Raw genomic sequence first — 22731 nt, 5'->3', positions numbered from 1 at the left:
TGTATTTCATCTGTGTTATCTGAAATGTTGGTCATCTGAGGTTGATGTGGGTCACATTAACTCACATTAACACTCATTAATCGAGACACTACTACAGTAGTTCCATTTTTTTTTTTTTTTTTTTAATTATTGATGTAATTATTATTTGAGTTAGTCTGAAATATACTTGTGCTTTTTACCATTACTAAAACTATATTTTATTAGTACATAATAAACATTTTTAGCTTGACTTATTAACATCTCATCAAACTCATAGAGAAGATTACACACAAACCACATCAAGAATGTTAAGGATTTAATTGGTTATGGTTTATATCAAGGACTAATCTTAATAATTGTCTAGATTTATTTTACGAAAGAAATGAATACCAAAACCAGAATGACTGGATAGAGATATAGATACATTCACTGTATTTTATTTTATGAAGGAAAATTGCATTGATGGTGGGGGGGGGGGGGGGGGGGGAGAGAACTATTTTGCTCACTGTTTACTTTCGTTAGCCCAGGGCTGTAGCAAGGATAACAATTTTATCATTTTTTAGTGAGTTTTTTTTAATAATTTCTTTAAAAGAAAATAAATGGCCACATTAAAGTTTCAGGGATTTATAGACTCCTAGAACACCACTGTTTCCAAATTGAAATATGTGTGAAGATTTGGCTTGAGAAAAGACAACAGATTATTTTTTTTAATTTTATTTAATTGTTTTCAATAATATGTTCTTAAGTAAATTGTTTGATGATTTCATTAAAACACCTCATAAATATACCATGTTGTTAAATACATGAAACACACATCTGAAGTTTGTATTGAAGACATGAAATAATATATATATGCAAAGTGGCATTACGAGGCAAGTTGGGCTATAATTGGGGAGGAAATACATTGTTGCAGCCCTCTAAGAATTACAATTATTAATCCTTTCAAAGTAGTATCTGTGGAACCATAATTATATTATTATTTTTTTTTTTAATCCTGGAAGGGAGGGGTCCGGACACCAAGGACCTTCCTCCTGGCTAAGTCCTTGGAAGCCCCTGCTGGGATTTTAAAAACCCAGATACTCCAGATTGTGAGTGGAGTTTGTTACCACTGCATCAACTTGCTTAGCATCATGTTAATGTCATAAAAAAATTTGAATTTACAATGAAAAGTTTCCGTCAATAATTTGTTTGTAAAAAGATATATACACTTGCATTAACATAATGAGAGTTTGTGCCGTGCAACGTTTTTTGGAAATCACAGTTCTCAAAAGAAGTAAAAATCTGACCATGTATTTTTCTGCTGCAGTTTGTTCTGTCAAGTTGGTTTACTGTTTGTAAACAACTTCATATGGGTGTCGGTGTGTGTAAACAAACACAAAGTATTGCTTTGTAAGTGGCAGTAGGGAAATTGGTGAAAATGGTACACTAGGTACTTTTGAGAAAAGTTATATATGAGACAAGTTACATGAGACGGGCTATACCGTATGGGACAGCGCCGATTTATCTGCGCGCGCGTGGTGTGAAACGTGTCGCAACCTTTGCGCGCCTGAAATTCTCACCAACGAGCATTCCAACGTTTATTCTCTGTGGCGGTGTTGGCTAACCTGGCGAGGCGATACGGGGTGGGAGACATCGCTCGAGCGAGCGCTCGCGGAAGGTCGTTGTTTGTTGTCATAGTAGTAAACTGTGACAGTTTGTGTACGTGTTGCTTGTAGAGTGGTGTCTGTTTCTGTGCGCGAGTTTTGCGTTGTTATGGCGTCCACGGCGACGGATTTCCCACCGCCTACGTATTCTTCATCGTATTTTCTTCGTAACGTCGTGAAAGAGGTACGTACGTAAAATATATGTACTGATTTATACGTAAACAATGTTATGTGCAAAGCTTTATTTGAGCGCGGGAACGAGACCCAGGTAATTTTCTTCGACATTTGACAGTAGTTGTGAGAGAAAAATTGCGGACACATTGCAAGGGCGCATGTTGAAAGTTTACAATAAAAATTTTACAGGGAAATAGAAGGAAGGATTCCGGTTCATGTACGGAGTCTGGGACAACCGCTCCACTCCTGGGTTGCTTTATCACGGCGGTAAGAGGCATGTTTACATGACGGGTTTTTAACTAGCGTTGGACGTGTTCCACACCTTGACAGTTGGTGCTCGATGTAGATGATAACCTGCACGTGTGTCACCCGTAGCCACTAAACCTAACAACGTAAATTAACCTACTTCACATCACTGTATTTAGACTTCGCCCGCACCAAGTAGACGTGTGTTTGAGGGGCCGTGATAGGCCGAAGTGCATGTTTGCCGCCTGCACACTCCAGCGCTTCACACTAGATATCCAAGGCCGCCACGGTCCAGTTGCCTGGCAGTGGCGTACTCGAGAAGGGGTCACTTGTTTTAGGTTTTCATTTACAACTTCCTTTACAAATCACTCATGCGATTCTTGCAGCCATTATTCCACATTTTATACTTCGTAAGTAGTAAATTATTTGACCACGAAAATACTTCTAGACTTATGTGAAATATCATGTGACATGTATTTATTTGTATATGCATAGTTTATGTACATATAGGCCCATGTGAATTTAGAAATATGTCCCCTTTCCTCTCCAGTTCCTTTCTCAAAGCATATGGCAGTCAATTATGCACCATTCAGCTTGTTTGTATATAGACTTAAGGGTGCCAATCATCAAGTACCTACCGTAAATCTATATCGACCATCATTTTTTCCCCATGCTCGAACTCTGTCGTAATTTTTTAATCTGTGATGGATGTAGTGCTCTGTGTGCAGTGGTGGATCCAGGATTTTGGTTTGAGAGGGGCTTAGCCCAGCTGAGGGCCTTCTTATTGAAATTTAAAATTTGAAAACATACTATAACTACCTACTTAAAATGGATTAATAAGTATAAGTGATGAAAATTATACTGTAGGTAGTGTAGTACTAAGAAAGTAGGATAATATTAAATACTTTGGGGGGGGGGGGGGCCTTGAGCCCCTTAGCCCCCTTGAGCCCCTTAGCCTTAGCCCCCCTCCCTTCCTGGATCGGTCACTGTTGGTGTAGCATGCCTAACTTTTAACCCCGGTGTTGTATGTTCAAGTCCTAAGTATGTTCATTGTGAGATTCTTATATGAATAGTCAAATTTAAATCACCTCCACCAAACCCTTTAGCATAAGGAAAATCCATAATTACTTATTAATATAAAACAGCCACATTATTTGAAATAAACTCTGAAAACCATTCACAATAATGGCATCTGTAGTACATGAAGGAAGTAGTCGTAACAATGCCACAGCTCAGATGAACCCAGTGGGCTAAAGACGAGTTAGTTGTGGCAAGAACAGTAAATACGGACAGACAACCTCCTTGTACAATGCAGCGACAGACACAGGACATGATGACGATTCACTACAAATGACCTGGATAGCACAATAATACAGTGATGCATGTGGGAACCCAACAATGAAACTGAACAAACACTTGTACCCATTAGGAAGACCTTCATGCAGGTTGACCAGTGACTACATGAAACTGAGAGATTCTCGAAGAGTGATGTGCATTGGACTGCTGGATGCTAGTATTAATGACAAACTCTATGCGTCTGGCTCGCTGTTGCTTTCTGTGACACAATTTAATGTCACCCTGCTGCAGTTGCGCTTCCTTTAATCAGCCAGTGGAGCTGTGCCTGAATGTGTGTGTAATTAACATTTTTGTGCTCCTGTTTGCACTTGTAGCTTTGCAAGGTTGCGTTCCTGGACATATGCTCCTTGACAAAAATTTTTTTGGTATTCTCTACCACTCATTAAATTTATGTCCAGCAATTTCTGAACATTTAGAACACTCGTCTCCCACCAATGGTGATAGGGTTTTATTTTCTGTGGAATTGAACCCGGATTTTTCCAAGTGGGAAATGTTGTGAACATTTGGTGATCTGTGAGTTTCTTCGGGGTGCTCCAGTTTCCCCCACCAATTCGTCCTGTCTTTGCTTCACACCCCATCTCATCTCACCTCATGCATTCTTCAGGCTGGCCGGAATAACAGGTCTGTCCCTTGGGTAGGACAGCTGGCTCCTGTAAATGTCTGCCCAACTCCATCCATGCAGACCCTGCCACACGCGGGAAACTACTTGTCAATTTTCATTTTCAATTTCTGAACGTTCTGTATACGTCACCACTTTATATAGTTTGTGTACACTGCTATGTAGAGTTTTACCTTGGGTTCCTTTTCTAATGTTTTTGATAGGGTAATAATTTATCAATACTTAAAGATCGTATAGAAGACTATTTTATGACAGATATTTTATCTATGAGTATTTCATCATTGTAAATACAGCATGGAGAATAGCATAATGCTTGGGAAGGATACAGATTTGTGATTCTCCATTGCTTTCAGCCAAATAGGACGTGCTGTGCAGTGAGAGCATGTTTCTAAGGCTGTGCATTAGTAGGTTATTGAGTTAGTCCTTCACCGATGCACCCTTAACTAAAAGTTCCTTTTTTTCAATGCTTCACATTCAGTCAGCAATTATCCGTGAAAGAATATTTGAATTCTATCAATTTTAACAGAACTTGATATGTATAATCATTTTTTGGCATTTTTAAATTTTTCACATTTTATTTTTAATGAATTTTCAGTATTTACCTTACACATTCAAGTTATTCATGTGAGAGTAATTGATGAACATAAAAGGATGTAGACAGCTGTTAGCTGACTAAGTCAAGACTATTATTACATCTTTACTAAAAGATAGCGACATAAACCCCTGAAAGGCCACACGTATGCACAAAATGATGCAAGCGACGTGTCTTTTCATGAAAGGCTGCATATACGATTCTGTCTACATCCGTGAATCTATTCTGTAGGTGGTAAATAAATTGGCTAATATTCTTTAATGTGCACTTTTAAAGGATTATTTTGGCTATTAGGTCCCTTAAGACTCTGTTTCATACTCCAAGTTGGCTATTTAATTTTACTATCATAACTTTATTTTTGGTATAATGCTGTATATTTATAGAAATATCTCATAGGAATTATTTTGGGATCTTTTTTCTGACCAGATATTTATGTTAATTTTTTGTAGCACTTTTTAGTGCCATTGTATAATATTTAGGAAATAAATATTCAAAAATTTTAAATAAAACATGAAAAAGAAGATGCAATGGAGCTATCATAAATCTGCAGCAAAAGCCCTAAAAATTAGGAATGATAAGAAAATTAAATAACTGGCATGGTATATAGGAAGAGCCTTATCGAAGAATTCAGAATCAGCAATTTTATTCTTTGACACAATACACCTGTTTGTATATGTATGCGTGATGTTGGTGGCAGAAGACAGCATTGCTGGCTCCATCTTCAGTCCTCTGCCATATATATATATATATATATATATATATATATATATATATATCTGTGTGTGTATATATATGTAAATGTATATATAAATGCAGATGTTTATTAATATCTTTGTCTGATTTTTTAATTTAAAATTTAAAAAGTATGTTTTTGTTCAATGTTTCTCCAAAAACTTAAATATCTAATTTAATATCTTAATATTTTAATATCTTAATTTTGTAGTTCGACTTGACTCAAATGCATGAAATATCGCTTACTTGTGGCATGTGATTTTTGTCGAATGGGGAGTTTTCTTCTCCTGTGATGTATGTGTGTTGTCAGACTAGTTATCTTTGCACATTTGACCTTTGTATAAGTACTACAGCAAGGCCTGTAAATGCTCCTGAAGTGCTTCGTGTCATTAAAATTGATCAACAATAAAAAAAAAAATCTATGCTTTCTGGGCTAAAAATTGCATTTCCTTTTTCTGCGGAAATAGAGTTAGACACTATTTCAAGATACATATTCACTAATTTATATATACATGTGCACTGCTTTCTAGAATTAACGTTTTAATAACTATACAGCACCCTGCACAGGATGAATCAAAACAGCATTCACAATGCCTTGGAAGGAATTACATATGAGGAAAAGGGAACAAATTTTTTAAATTGTAACTTTGACCAGGTTTGGGTTTTAAATGGCCAGAGTTTCTTCGGGTAAGAAACTCACTGAAAAGTCTCAAAATAAATAGTAAGTTGTGGAAGTCAAGAATCTTCCATTTTCAGCAGCCTTAAGTTAACTTGCATTTTGTTGTTAAAAGCTTCGCTTCAGTTTATAGTTACGAATTTCATTTAAATAATTGGAGACTGCCCACTTAAATTATCTCTGAAAAACTTTTATATTCCTTACCTACTTAAAAATTTTAATGATTCTAATTCCTATAATGTTTTGTTTTGTCCGTTAACCTTTTATGCAAAAATTACCCTGTGATACATAAATATTTTCAAAAAAATTTAAAGGTTTCAAAAAATTTTGGAATTATACACACTGTTAGTGCGAGTAACTTTAAATAATCACTTTAAGAATAAAATTTGTAAACATGTTTTTATCTTATTTTCTCATGACTGATGTGTCTGGTATTGTCGGTGTTGTTATTAATCATTCTGTTTATATTCAGTGCATCGCCTTAGGTAATTCATTTTATCACCATTCCTTTACAAAGTGAAAAAGAAAGTTTTTTTTCCCCCAATGATTTTGACATCACTGTGTCTTTATTGTGCGAAGCATGTGTTTTGAGTGTGTGCCTCAGTGGACAGAGAAAGTGCTCTTTCGCGCTCTAATTCTCACGTTTGCATTAGAAATTCATTGTTCAGAGCAGAGCTCTCTCTGGCTAGATTGATTAGTCACAGAGAGCGTGAAAGAGCTAGAGCACAAAATTATGTGCATTCTGTAGCAGCTGCCATGTTTAATTACAACTATAGTTTGAAGTTTTTACTGAGTGATGTGTGTTCATTTTTGAAATGGTGAACAAGTAATGTACACATTTAAATGCAAGATTTATATGTTTGTGTGAGTTGTAGTCTAAACAAAATAAGGATTATTTCTATTCTTCTTACTGATATAGCTTTTTAATTAGGTATTATTTTGTTCAGCACATTCTGTAATCGGGCATAGATCCAGCTGCTAGTTTTCAGATTATTTTGATGGTTTATGGCTTTTGAAATCCCATAAAAAAAATGGTACAAATAGTGCTCTCATGAAAATTGATTGACTATTTTTCATAGCTAACAACGGTAGTTGTAGGAGTTGTGTTATCTCTTCCCTTAATTGATATGCACCATTTTGTGTAAAAAAAAAAAAAAAAAAAAAAAAAACATCAATTAAAAAATTATTGTGGTGGTGATTTAGAAATTAGGCCACTGTATCACTTACACATTAACTTTGTGTATTATTTATTCATTTTTTGTAGTATTCTCGTTAAAGCTATATTACATTTGATAACCCGGCAAAATCCCTTGTCCAACACGACAGTGTTTTCGATTGTGCCAGATTAAATATCTACCTAGTACTGTTATAGAGTTAACAAGGGCGTACACTTTAGGGGTTGGGGGGACTATATAACACCCCCTTCCCACCCAAAATCCTAAAAAAATCCATCAATCCCACCAACAAAAGGAAACCATTCGAAAGCAAACAGCGGGCACAGGGGTTGACTCCCCCCCCCCCCCCTCTTTCCCCACACCCCGAAATTAAATTCTGTGTGTGCTCCTGAATGTTCATAATACTACACAGTTTAGTTTTTTTTTTACTAAGTAGTAATTTTGACCCCTGAAAGCTGTTTAAATTTAGAAACTTATTTTAGGTATATCTGCAAGTGTAGGCAAAGATTATGGAGTTACTAAAATTTTCATCATTTTGATATCAACACGTTATATTTATATCTTCTGTTAACCAAAGAGACTGTGCAATGTCCCAACTAGAAAAGTCATAATTATAAGAAAGATTTGCCTCTCTATCTCTCGCTCTCCCCCTCTCTCCCTCTTATAATCTTTCCTTTTTATTTTCTTTTTTCTGTAATTCTTTGTCTCTCTTTCTTTCGCTTTGTCTTTCTCTCTTTTCTCTCTGTAATTTCCTCTTTTTCTCTCTTTCTTTATCTCTCATTTTTCTGTAACTCTTTTGTTTTTTTTTTCTCATTTTTCTCTAACTTTGGCTCACTTTTTCTCTAACTTATTTCCTCTATCCCTCTCTTCTTCTTTAACTCTTTTTCTCTTTCCCTCTTTTTTCCTTTAACTCTTTATATCTTTTCCCCTCTCTTTTTCTCTAACTCTTTCTCTCAGTCTCCCTGTCTTTTTTTAAAGACAGTCGGGCCATGGTGGTTGAGTTGTCAGACCACTAGTCTCCCATTGAGGAGGACTTAGGTTTGATCCACAGCAAAGTGGAACTCAATTTTTGCGCTACCTAGTTAGAAACATGGCAGACATCTTGAGCCAGAGGGGGTGTTCTCAGAGTAATCCCGTTTCCCCCATTTGTTCTTCCATTCCATTAATGCTCCATACTCATCTCATCGTCACTCATGACCCCAATGTCAGTTAGTCTTATGCCTTCATTCATTAGTTCCCACCTTAAAACAGTATTTTAATCACACTCAGCCTCAGTGAAATAAGTTTATTTTTCTGACGGGGTGCTTTTTGCATAAATTCTTCTTATCAAGTACATTTGTGTCCTATCTAGAGAATGGTCAGCCAAAAATGTTCACAGGTGATAATACACATGTGAAGGGGTGCAAATCTGTAGTATTAACAAGGTGGTCCAGCTGCTATTCACCGGGGGGGAGGGGGGGAGGGTCGATAGTTTTGTTCGTGGGGTTAACTGACTCATCATCTTTGTATAAGTTGTCTGTATTTTGTACACTGCCCTTAGTTTGTCCTGTGTGCATGCAATAAGCACAAAAAATTTAAAATAGATAGGCCTATACAGGAAATTTTTCATAAAATATTGTTTTGCCATTCTTGTGTTTATAAACCTGTTTTCAAAGACTCAATTTTGCAAGCGCAAGCTCCATAGTGAGGTGCTTCTTAATTTCTGGGGGGGGGGGGGGGGTGTTCCCCACCAATCTTTGGAATCTATGCACATGCATATGTCTTACTTAATATTATACTTCTTTCAAGTTATTACTATTAAAAGTTGTACTACTGAGGGAAAAAAATTACATTGATATGAAAAAGTATTAGGTAACCTTAAATTTAACTGATGTTCAGACTACATGAATAAACAAAGAAACATGTATGTAAAATATACACAAATGAACTTACACAAAATCTTTGTCAGTCAGAAGAATAATTCATTTAGACATTACCTAAAATGCTTGAAAAAAAAGTTATTTATCTTGATATCGGAATGTGTGGTGCAGGTTTGTATTTTTTTGTCCAAGTGAGAATACAAATATGTAAACACCTTAGTTTTGCCTCTCAAGAGTAGTCGTCAATGATATATTGCGAAGTATCCCATACATTAGTTTATTTTTGATAACACTACTACATTGAATTTTAATATGTTCCTGAAGCTTAATTAATATAATTTCTGTAATGCCTATTATCACTATGAAATATTATTTTGTATGCTACATTTCTACTTCGTAGACTGAAATGGTTCCACAGAGTGTGTGATAAAACCATAGTTAGCTAAATTGAGTCTATTCTGTGGTGGGACTAAGCTTATATTTTGTTGTGGGAAATGTAATGGCAAACGTTAATGATTGGTGGGTTTTCTTAGTGTACTCCTGTTTCTCCATTTCTCCATTCTGTCGCAGCTTCATCATGGCACCTTATTTCTAGTGATATGCAATAATAACTGGAACCTAGGAATGTCATCTCTGTAGATTAAAATTACTCTTTGGGTACGAAATCATGTTCCTATTTACCCTTCCCTCCCTCCTCCCCCAATGGCATTTTAAACATTTTATTTTTTTATTGAAGAGGCTAGAATCGTACATTTTATGCTTTATAAATTCATGATTTCGCAGGTGATTTTTAAAGAAATTTGTTATTAACTTGGGGTCTATGGGTAGTTGTTAGAAAATTATTTCATAAATTCAAAAGGTGTTTTTTATTGGTTTTTGAGAACCTTGGAGACTAATTTACATTTCAATCCTAGAATGAAAAAGGAGTATGTAAGTGTGTAAATTACAGTTTTGAATTAATTATTTGCATCTGGCATTTGTTGTAAAACTCTTTATTTTTTGATATCATTAATAAAATAAAGGTTTTCCAAAAAGCCAAGAAACCTTGAAGTTTTTCGATTTTTGTATTTATTTATGAATTCCAAAAAAAATGTTTTTCCGTAAAGGTCTAATACAAACAGTTAATTAAAAATTGTATAGGTCATGATTTCATGCTCTCGGTTCATACCAAGATTTAAATATATATTTACCTTTAAGGTTCTCAATACGATTAAACAATTTAGATCTAAGTACCATGAAACATTGTATTAGCGGTTCAATCAAAATAACCTACAAAAATACATAACTGTAGAAGAAAAATTATTTAGGAAACCATTTAAGGGGAATGGCAGTGATAATATATTACTACTGTAATAATTTAAACTAATGTTTACCATTGCCTAACATGAGTTAAAAATATGTAAGATAGGAAAACACAAATTAATAATAAAAAACACAGGACTAATTTTGTGCTGTCCTGTCATACATTATTTTATGTAGACTCATGTTAAGCATTTGAAAATGTCCATTTAAATCGTTATTGTAATTTGAGGCTCTCATTCGCGCATCGCACACCACGCAACATCCACAATGATAAAGTTGAAATATATATTGTAGTAACCTTGGGATTACAATGTACAAACTGCACAGCAGTCTTTGTTTGGCCGTGTGCCACCAGCCTCCATCCCGGAACTGTATGTTCGGACGTGCGTTGCCAACCTGGCAGCGCATATTATACCACACTCCACTCCTACCTATAGTAGCGAACATACAAACAACAAGGGCACACAGACAAAGAGTACTACTAAAAATGTATGTTCACACACATCACAGGTTCATAATTTTTTTTGGGGCCCTGTTCCTTTTGGAGTATCGGTGTTGACTACTGGCATCACCACTCATGAATACACTCCCTTCCCCTTGCACAAACCCCTTAAACCCGTTTTCCGCATCACTACACCAACTCCTTTCTTCATCTTGGACACTGCCAGCTGCATTTTCCATCACATTTTCCTGTGGCTCCTTTTCTGTCAGTGCTGCCCTGCCGCCTGTAGGCTCCGAACTTGAGGACGTTTGGTGGCAGGGTGGCAGCTGTGCTTCTCTACCACTGACCCGCATGTTGTTGCTGCCGACTGTGTTTGCCTCCGTCTGCGACAACGGCAGAAGGGGGCGAAGCTGATCTAGGTGGCGGCGATGGGTGACTCCGCTTGCCCCTTGCACACTGTACGTGAGTGGACCCAACTTGCCAACGACCACCCCCTTCTCCCAACTCTGTTTCCCACGTGCATAAACTGTAAACTCAACACTGTCATTCACATCAAAAGCTCTGTTCCTGAGGGCGGAATGTGAGACCACCGAATCCATTTGGCGAGTTGCAACAGCGGTAGCTACAGACGGGTCTAGTAACGACAAACAGTTACAAACAACCCTACCGAACATTAAACTGCTAGGTGACTCCCCCGTGACCGTATGGGGGGTTATTCTGTAGCTCAACAAGAAGCGGGGTAAGGCTGTGTTGAGCGGAACATTAGAGTGAACCAATGACTTAAGTTTGTTTTTAAAGGTTCTGACCATGTTTTCCGCCAGGCCGTTTGAGGAAGGGTGATATGGAGGTGAAAACGTGTGCCTTATGGCATTGTGTTTACAAAAAGGGCTGAACTCTTCCGACGAGAACTGGACACCATTATCTGAAACTAGCTGTTCTGGCAACCCGTATACAGCGAACCACCAAACCAACTGTGTTATGACTGCATCTGACGTAATACTGGGAAGCACACTGATTTCTGGCCATTTTGAATGGCTATCCACAAGGACTAGGAAATGCTTTCCAATGAATGGACCGGCGATATCCACATGAATTCTTTGCCAAGGTTGGTCGGGCCACGTCCACTGCAGCAGGATTGACTTGTCTGGCAAGGACTTGTTCTGGAAGCATGGGGTACAAGAAGAAACTACCCTCTCCAAATCCTTGTCTATCCGTTGCCACCATACATACGAACGTGCCAAGGCTTTCATTTTGCATATAGGTACCAAAGTGGCTGGTGTGCAACTCCTGCAACACTCGATCCTGCAAGACTTGGGGAATGACGATTCGGTGCCCCCACAAAACGCAGCCCCCTTCTAGTGCAAGTTCGTTTCTTTTGCCATAGAATGGTTTGAGCGTGTTGGACAGTTGCATGGCCCAACCATCTCTAAGGCAACTAATAACTTTACCTAACACTCCATCCCTTTCAGATTCTCGTCTGATTTCCTGAGGCGTCACTGGCAAAAACTCTGACACTCCAAATCCAAATATGAAAATTGGGTTGAAGAAGGCTCAACATTTGGAAGTGGCAACCTAGAGAGGCCATCAGCATTCGAATTGGTGTCACCTTTGGCGTACTGAACTGTGTAGTCGAAACCCTGAAGAAGCACTGCCCAACATGGCAGCCTATTGGCAGCGAGCTGCGGAATACCACATTGGCTACCTAGAATGTGTGTTAATGGTTGATGATCGGTAATCAGGGTAAAGCTTCGGCCGTACAAGTACTGGAAGAACTTTTTAACTCCAAATATAATTGCTAAGGCTTCTCTATCTAGCTGAGAAAACCCTCTCTCTGCAGACGACAAGGTGCGAGAAGCAAATGCAACTGGCTTCTCTTCCCTGCTGGGTAGGATATGGCTTAGGACTGCTCCCACACCTTACGAGGATGCATCACATGCCAAACGAACTGGCAAATCCGGGTTGTAGTGTATGACAACATGTGAGGAGACAATCAGCTGTTTTAACTCTTTGAAGGCAGAATCACAGCTTTGTGCCCAAACCAACTTTTGACCCTTTTTCAAAAGCTCATGTAAAGGTTCCAACACCGTGGCTAGGTTAGGCAGAAAATGGGCATAGTAATTAACCAGACCTAGCCACGCCCTCAACTGGCTGACACTACAAGGTGGCAGCGCATCCACTACCGCTTTGACTTTTTCACCACTCGTATGCAACCCCTCCTTATCTACTCTTTACCCCAGAAACGAGACTGATGAAAGAAAAAAATGCACATTTCGCTTTATTTACCTTGAAACCAGAGTCCTGCAGATGTTGTAACAGTCCATGAAGATTTTGCCAGTGAATTTCCTTGGTAGCGCCTGTTACCAAAATATCATCTTGAAAACACACAACACCTTCTAACCCCTGTAGGACTTGCTCCATTGTGTGTTGAAAAATAGCAGGGCAAGACACGATTACAAAAGGGAGTCTGCTAAACCGAAACAATCCCCTATGCGTGTGGATAGTGCACAGCTCCAACGACTTCTCATCAACCTGCAACTGCTGGAATGCCTGGGAAAGATCAATTTGAGAAAACTCTACCCCCCTCCCCTTGCAGCTTGGAAAACAACTTATCAACTTGCGGTAAAGGATAATGTTCCACAATGAGGTTAGGGTTGACTGTGATCTTAAAATCAGCACAAATACGGACCATACCATCGCGTTTTGCAACCGGAACGATTGGGGTGGTCCACTCACTAAATGACACCGGATGAAGTACACCTAACTCCAGAAGCCTGTCTAGCTCTTTATCAATCTTGCTCTTAAATGCAAAGGCCAGGGGCCTAGCAGGTAAAAAGACTGGTGCTGTCCCTTCACGTACATGCAATGACACCTTACTTCCAATGAACGTACCCAAACCGTGATCGAACAAGGTAGGGTACTGTTTTGTAATAACACTCAGCACTGACCTGTCCTCATCTGAAGTGGTCCTGATATGGTTGAGACTCGGTTTTGGCAACTCTAAAGCATCGTACCAATCCCTGCCAAGAAGTGGAGGGCCTCCATTAGGAACTACAAACAAATCTAGCTCCTTGGGCTTGCTCGACTTCACTTGCACCGGTACCGTAATTGTCCCGCACTGGTGTATTACACCGTTCGTGTAAGACTTGAGACTAACCCGTGTCGGAGACAAGGGGTATTTTGAAAACTGCGTCCTATACAGCCTTTCTGAAATAGCGGATATAGACGCGCCACTGTCGATTTCCATATCCAGCACCACGTCCCCCACCGACACCTCCATAACCCAAGGTCGTTACCTGGCTGCCAACCCACACAACTGGAACACAGACACTAAATCCTCGTTCGACAAGTGTACACTTTGGCGATCAGGGTCTTCATGCACAACATAATTATGACGGGTCTGGTCCTTCGTATCAGTCGACATAAAGTTCGGACACATTCGTTTAAGATGTCCTAAACGTTTACAATTATTACACTTGTACTTACGGAACTTGCAGTCACGCACATAATGATTAACATTTCCACAGCATAAACACTCGTGCCCGTCCTGGTTTTTGACGCCATCTTCCCGCGAACGTGTTTTCACCACGTGTACATTTACTGGTCCCTCGGCCTGTTCCGCCGAGCCGTGTGAAATTTATACTTTCGGCATATTTACATGAAGGGCTGCATTTCCTACGCCATAATATACCACATATATGTTTGCATGTGTTTCATCCATTATGTGTTAAATGAACATCTGTTTGAAATGACATACATTTTACATATTTGTTTGTCAGTACATACTTAATCATTAGAATATTAAAAACTTATTTATAAGTTTTTTGTTTCTTCTATCCTTAATATTGTATATATGTAGTTTTTATAATGTGTGTCATAGACTACACGTAAGATAATTTTGTTTTAGTAACTAATTACACTTAATCATGTTGTTTTTGTGTTCTGTGATTTTGTTATGTAGGCCTAATCTGTATGCATACAAAAAAGTTTTGTTGGATAAACTAATTATCATTGATGATATAAATGGTAGTAAACATTATGTGTGTTTGCATATGTAACCAACAGTGCCAGTAATTTTTGAACTTAGTAGTCAGCTTTATGTGTTTATTAAATTGCAATTCACTGAGATATACAGACTGAAAAAAGTAAACGGACCTGCATTTTTTGATAAGAATAAGATTGAGGGAAGTAAAACAAAAGTTTGCTTTTGCAAGTCTGTTTTCTAGGTGATAAAAATAAGGTGTTTATCAATTAGTATGTACTGAATTTTATACATTTTATAAATAAGTGGAAGCTTTTTTAAATAACTAATATATTTCACTAATCAGAGGAAATGGAAATTTAGCATGGTCAGGCCATAATTGGAATAGAAATCCTTGATAATGCATTTCAGGGTTTCATGCTGCACAATAATGCCACACTATTTACTTACTGTTTGAGATACGTAGGCTGCATCCGAATACTGGCCTAATGGATCCCTTAGCTAAGGGATCCACTAAAAGTGCATCGTAGTGGACACGGCCATCTTTGTGTTGAATCCGAATTATCACAAGGGATGCCGATGCATCCCTTCACGCATCCACTAATTCGAGATTTCTAGGGATGCGACACTCGCATCCACTAACGCGTCCCTACATCCATTAGCTTCGGAATCGGGTTTTATTTTGTTTTTGTGTATAATTTTACTTCAGATTTTCAGCATAAGATTTGTTTAAAACATTATAAGCGAAAGTGATAACTTAAACAGAGACAAATGAAGACGTTAATAAATATAATCAAAATACGAATTTAAACTTAAAGGATAATTCAAAACTCATAAGTATTTTTAAAGTTTACAATTTATAAAATGTATTTTATTTGGATCGCTAACATATATAACATACACGTTACATTATTTTTTAATTGGTAGGTATTTATTATTTACGTTTTGCTGAATATTCGTAGATATCCCTACACAAAATGGCTGCGTGAACATTAGTACGACTGACAGTCAACAGGTGGTGCTAGCAGTAAAAGTATTCGGATACTATCCATCCATTAGAAATGCGTCCTCTACATTGTGGCTGCATTTGCTAAGGGATGTAGGGATGTGTGTGCTAAGGACGCATCCCTATGTATTCGGATACAGCCGTAGTATATGACACAAATAATTCTAATTATGTTTTTGCAAGAGGTTTATATTGTAATTTCAGCAGGTGTGAATTTTTTCAATTTGTTATTGTTGCTCCTGTTACACATTGTTATGATTCAACCTTAAGATGATCTCAATTATTTACTATTCTAAGACAAGGTGATAGGGGGCTCAAGACTAACAATGAAAGACAGTTCAATATAGAGACTTGATTTAATGTCACGTACTATTATAGAGTTAGCGGTCACCAAACTAGACAATTATCGGGGAGCCTCGCTACCACACCTCGGCAGGTTCCTTACCCACGCTGTGCTGGGTCGCGCTCGCGGCAGGAATTCGACGACGGACTGCGGCGGCCGAGGACACGGCGCTCCGTGGTTCCGGCGTCACGACTTCAGCCGTCCAGTCGCCGGTGACCAGAAGAAGCTCCTTCTCGACTGTGGCTGTCGTTTTTATTCTTCCGTCCGCGTCCGTGTTGATGTTCCGTGTTGTCCTCTTTTCTCTCGCAGCGGCGGTCGGCCTTCGGCGACTCGCGTCGCTGTTTCGCTGGCGGTGTTGAAACTGCTGACACCTCGTGTTTGACTCAGGGCGAGCCTCGAAGCCGCTTGCCAGACTGCTCAGAGCGAGTCATAACACTCTCCCCCTGGTTGGATTAAGAGGCTGTCCTCAGCCTAGTTCAAGAGGACACTGGAACTGCATCTTGGAGCGGGAACGTAGGTGTCTTGATGCATCGGCCGCGGACCCGATCTTCCTGTAGGTGCCTTCATGCTCGGAGCGCCGCGTGTCCTTTCTTCTCTCGCGGTCGGTTACGCGGATCGATTCGCTTTCCTGACGTGGTGTGACAGCGAGACTTTCTATAGTTGTTATAACATTTCTATTTAGTATTCTGAGGGTACCGATTTGTGATTACATTGATTTTTTTTTTATACAACCGATATAACATAACAAGACACAAATCAATATAATCAAAGTGTTAACAACTTGATACATGTGAGTTGTATTATAAATATATCAATACAATTCATATGAACATACTCTGACTATATGTGTGGTAACCAGATTTTTTTTTTTTTTTTCGTAATTTTACTCTATCATTGATTTATTTATTTATCCAATGTTACATTCACAGCAACACTCAAAGTGAGTCTAAACGTTGTGCACGACATACAAGACAACTACTACATACAAAATATATAAAATAAGGTGAAATAAATTATAAATACAAAAAAAAATTTAAGACAAACTTATAACAAAATATACAAATTACAATACAAACCGCTTTGGACAACAAAATATACAGACACATTGATAAAGGAATGATAATAATTATATCATCTAAAAGGAACATATCTTTGACACAAATGGAATATAAAATTAAGTTTTGTATGGAGACATAAAAACAATTTCCATATAATTATGTTCTTATTTTATATATATACATACATATCCTTTTCTTTCGTATATCTAATTAATAACATTACCCTACTATCTATAGCATATGTCATCCTCCTATATTATAAGCTGTAAGTTATAATTTATTGTATTAACTATTACTAATATCATAATTTATTTTATTAAACTACTCCTCATATCCGAAATCTCAGTAAGTTATTGACATGGACACTTATCTACAATATTTATACCATTATTTTATTTTACAAAAACCGGTCGACCCTTAACTCTTGTCCACTGTAGCGCTACATAACGTGAACTCCCGGGAGTGAAAATTGGTACCATGGCGAGGGAATTTTATAGGATAAGGATTTATTAACTATTTTACTATTTTACCTGCACCTATATAGGTGCTTTTTTCTTCATATATACTTGTACCTTGGCTGCTGGTTGGAACGGGTTTGCGGCCGTCTTGTTGTATTATTATACTTACCTACTCTTATATATATATATATATATATTTCCGAATACACACACGCTTAAGTACAAAAGCTAGGCATATTGTTACTGACGATACTGACTGCAAACATGCTGAGTATGAATAGATGCCAAATTCCCTGAAAGAACTCCATGATTGGCTCCTCCCCCTGTAATAAAACACATGCCATAAGGTTCATACATACTCTACTATGCTATATCAGTATCCTATATATTTGTCTTGCCTTACTGTCTCATTGTTATCGTTATTCTTATTACTAGGCCGAGCATTATCACTCTGATAACAGTACGAATTGTCGGTTTATGTATGCTCGCTTTAAATGACGTGTTGACACTGTGTCGTTGATCATTTTATTACCTTTCTTCATTCTCAACACTACTGTCGCTGGCCCCAACACCTTGACAACCTGGAAAGGACCTATGTATTTAAATGATAGCGACTTATGCCAGTAGGTGTATTTGGTTCATATGGGGACAGGGGAGGGGGGAGGGGGATTCGGGGATTCGAGGCGGCCATCTTGGATGACGTCACTTCCAGCGGCCATCTTGGATGACGTCACTTCCGGCGGCCATCTTGGATTACTTCACTTCCGGCGGCCATCTTAGATTGCGTCACTTCCGGCGGCCATCTTAGATTGCGTCCCTTCCTGCGACCATCTTGGATTACGTCACTTCCGGCGACCATCTTGGATTACATCAAGTCCGGTGGCCATTTTGTTTTCTACAACATTCCTCTATTTTGAGTTTCGTCCGCCATCTTGAAAATCTTTATTTATTATCCGATTTTAATGAAAACAAATTTAAATTTTAAAAAATTAAATAATCAGAATTTTAAAATAAAATTAAAAAAATATTATTTAATAAAATTTTAATTAAAAACCTACGTATCGAACACCCCACTCCTCTAAATTACAAGTACATCATCTAGCACCCCCACCCCTCTGTTACAATGGCATCGTCATCGAACACCCCACTCATTCATGTTACAATTTTTCGTTACATCCACCATTTTGGAAAATCATAATTATTAACTTAGAAAATCAGGGAAAAAAATATATACCATCGTTGTCTGCTGGAGGGACCATCTTATTTAGTGGAGACTGCCATCTTTATTTCATCTGATGGATGTCGTCATCGGCTGTAGGTTTATAAAGTATGTTAGTGTATGTAAGGTCGAGTTACAATTCTCTACCAACATTGTTATGAACCTTATAGACCAAAATCCACAGAATCCACAAAATCCACAAAATCCACAGTCATTTTGTTGTTGTAACCGACAGTTTTTTCTTAAAGTCTTATCACTTATAGGTTTTAACTAAAATATATGTTATCAATACTATCGTTGTGGATGCGTTAGTTAAAGTAATGATAATTTAAAAAAACATTTATTACTCCATCTTAGCTGGCCAAAAAATTTTCAGAGTCCTAACTCACAAGTAATAATCTCTTCTCATGTTTGCGTACACGTGTTTTAAAGCTGCATGGAAGCAGATATTTTTAATGTCTGCGTTCAATTTCACTTTTATAAACAAGTTCATGTTTGCGTACATGTGTTTAAAAGCTGCATGGAAGCAGATATTTTTAATGTCTGCGTTCAATTTCACTTTTATAAACAAGTTCATGTTTGCGTACTCGTGTTTTAAAGCTGCACGGAAGCAGATATTTGTAATGTCTGCGTTCAATTTCACTTTTATAAACAAGTTCATGTTTGCGTACTCGTGTTTTAAAAGCTGCATGGAAGCAGATATTTTAATGTTTGTGTATAATTACATTTCACCATTCTGTAAGACATTTATAAGTATCAGTACCTCGTGGGATATAGGTTCTATATTAAAAATAATAAACAATATGTAGGTAAAATTGTATTTATTAAATTAAGAACATATTTTACACAACAAAAATGGAGCAAAAACAAAAACTACACATAAAAAAACTGAAACTTTACAACAAAAATGGAAACTATAAATCAAAAACATAAACTGTACAGCAAAAACAGAAAAACTATACAACAAATGGAAACAACTACCAAACTGCCAAACTATTTAAATCAAAAACTATTTACAGAAAAAAAATTATTCGCCGCCTCCAACATATCCGTGGGGTACTGTGTGGATACCATCTTCGCAGATCAGCCGTTTGTCGTCCTCCCACGTTATGGCCAGCTTATTGCTGTACTCAGTATAGAGTATGTGCTGATGGGAGCGAATTGCTCTAACGCCTGCCCTCATTGTGCGGTGGTCTTGCAGGGCTTCCAGGTAGTCATCGAATGTTATGTGGTTTTTGACCACACATCGCTGGATGCCCTTGGCCTTTTTCTCGCTCTTACCACCACACCTGTAGGCGTAGAGTTTGGCCCGTAGGCTTACAAACTCCTCCATCACTTCTCCCCCACATTCATCTTTGAATTTACCGACAACTTTCTTGTTGATGGGGGAGAAGCATGGGTGGTCGGAAGGGTAGCAGCTGGTGTCGAATTTAGCCATCAGTGTAGGGTCGGCTTTGAGGTCTGAGTAAAAGTCTGTTGTCTGGATCTCATACACAAAACTGTCTGTATCCATATACATCAGGTGAATATTGTCATGGTAACGGGGTTTCATGGTATTGTAGTGGAAGTCGTACATGAGAGTCTTTGAAAGATCTAGTACGGCCAGTCCGGCATAGATCGGCTTGTCGAAAATGATGGTCTCGTGATTAAGGTGGACTAGAGACAAATTCGGTTCGTACATTGTACGGTCCTTGAAGGACGGACGACACACCAACTTCTTGAACCTCTTCTCAGAGCACACCAACTCCATTTTGAGCCTCCGCCTTTTATTTTCCATCAGTTTACCAAATGTCGAGTTCACAGCGAGCTTAAAGAACTCCTTCTCGAACTCGTTGGCTGCTGCTTTCCGCTTGTTGGTATTCAGCCGAATATAGGGCTCCAACCATGCCGACTGCTCAAACTGCAGGACTCGATGAATCTTAGTCACTCTCAGCCCATGAGATACCGCTTGCTGGAGGTTTTTGTAGTGGACAATGTAGTGCTCTTTATTTTCAAGTGTTGTCATCAACTTTGATTGATTTGAGCCGGGCGGACACTGATTTATGGGGAGAAATGGCAGGTCTTTATGACTTTCATGGAGCTCGGGAGGGTACTCCACATCACACTCAATAATGTAGCCTGTAGGAGAATCATCTGGGACAGACACGACATCAATTGATGTGTCTGCCCATTGGAAATGCCGAATTGGAAGCGGCAGAGACATCGCCCACCCGTACAAATTATTTGCATCAATGTACTCCAGGAATGTGGATGGCTTGGATGCATCATATGTCTCAGGTATGTAGGAGTTATTGGCTACGCAATGACGTTTAATGCTTTGCGCTACTCCCCCCCTAATACCAGCCTCCACAAACATGTACATATCATAATCGGTAAGAAGCTCTAGCTGTACGCCTGTGGTTCGAAGCATCGCATCGAAAGCGAACCCTGGACAAGAAACATAGTGAGACGGATCTAGGCTGTATGTCTCCAAACATATGGAACGGAAATTCTCGAATACATCCGCCAAAATCAGGACATCTGTCTTTAGATACAAGTCAGCGTACTCCCCCAAAGTAGCACACTGAAACTTGTCCCAGACTTTCACTGCATGAGCGTACTCCATCTCTGAAATCATGGAATCAGTCAGACTATTGTAGAAATCATCGATGGATGGAAGACGAGTATCATCTAGTCGAGCAAAAGAATCCACAAAATCATACGGGAAGACACCCTTGCGGGTAACCAACTCCAACTCATCAGGCGCGAAAAACTCAGTAGTACTTATAAACTTGTCTGCAGGCAAGAACTCAGCGAGCGAAGCAAGACCCCGACTCATAAAACGGAACGTATCGACAAACTGAATGCTGAACTTATCATGTAACTTCTTGGAAAAAGTTATCAGCTTCTCCTCTGAATTCGGAATGATGAAGATGTCTTTACTATCATACCCCAACTTCCTGATAATGAAGTTCTGATCGTATGCCAGGTTGTGGAAGAACACAATCAACTTTTTCGGTCTGCGCCTGAGAAGGTTGCAGTCATTACATGCAGGCCCAATAAATTCGCCGGTGAAGTGATTGTGGTCACGAACTTTCTTTACAGTTCCTCCGAACTTTCCTCCACAGTAGCAACAACACCTTGCTTGCAGAAAAGCAGTGTTTTGTGCATGTGTGAGCGGAGTCATAGGAACAGACGTAGAAAATATTTTCTGTACGTCATGTCCAATCTCCACAATGCGGGATATGAACTTATCCTCTGCGTCACAACCGCGATACAATTCAGGCTCTGATGGAAGTGCTGAAGTGAGGTGTGCAGGAATGATGGTATTATCAGCTTTCACGTAAATACAGTAGCTGTATGCTTTATGCTTTTGGTACTGCAGCGTGTATGACTCATCAGTATTCGGGTGACATGTATGGATTTTCTCTAGAATAGCTTCAAAGTCGCAATATACCACGATGGGCATCTTATCACTGTGATGGAAGTTTTTGAACTTCAGAACAGGTGGCTGGCCGTTTTGATCGGGCGATGGCATCTCCATCCTAACAGCAGCATGCTGTTTGCAGAGCTCACGGTGTTTTTCCAAACACTGAAGACCAGTGAGCCCGCTAACCCTACCCCGATCATCGTAATGCTTGAAGCATCTTTTACAAACATGAATAGCATCATGATGTGTAGTGATTTGGGACCGAACCAGAGCAGAAAAATTAGTGATGTAGGTGAAATGGGATGAATCGTCATTGACCAAGAGCAGAAGATCGAAATGATGTTCTTTTTCTCCAGGAGCGACTCGTGCAGGAACAACATTCAGATTCTCGTCGATACTGTAGATGTTGATGGAGACTCCGGGGTTCTGTTTTTCAAACAGTGGTATTTGCTTGATTGGAGTAG

The 22731-nt window shown here is 38.7% G+C and overlaps 1 protein-coding gene across 3 annotated transcripts in view; it reads left to right on the top strand.

The window, feature by feature from the left end:
* The first annotated feature begins 1619 nt into the window (after positions 1-1619).
* The window catches only part of LOC134527580 (inositol-trisphosphate 3-kinase homolog), a 533915-nt gene continuing 512803 nt past the window's right edge, over positions 1620-22731 (top strand). Inside the window, exons 1-2 of one of the 3 annotated variants that reach the window (XM_063360382.1) lie at positions 1620-1806; positions 1986-2063. In XM_063360382.1, coding sequence (XP_063216452.1) covers positions 1732-1806; positions 1986-2063 — 153 coding nt within the window. In that variant the 5' untranslated portion in view covers positions 1620-1731. Of the gene's footprint in view, positions 1807-1985; positions 2064-2398; positions 2453-22731 lie in introns of those variants that run through there. The other 2 variants (XM_063360383.1, XM_063360385.1) reach the window with 2 other exon arrangements.

Source organism: Bacillus rossius, chromosome 1 (assembly GCF_032445375.1).
Source record: "Bacillus rossius redtenbacheri isolate Brsri chromosome 1, Brsri_v3, whole genome shotgun sequence".
Taxonomy (NCBI): Eukaryota; Metazoa; Arthropoda; class Insecta; order Phasmatodea; family Bacillidae; genus Bacillus; species Bacillus rossius.
The sequence above is the reverse complement of the archived record's forward strand: the minus strand, read 5'-3'. Positions and strand labels throughout refer to the sequence as shown.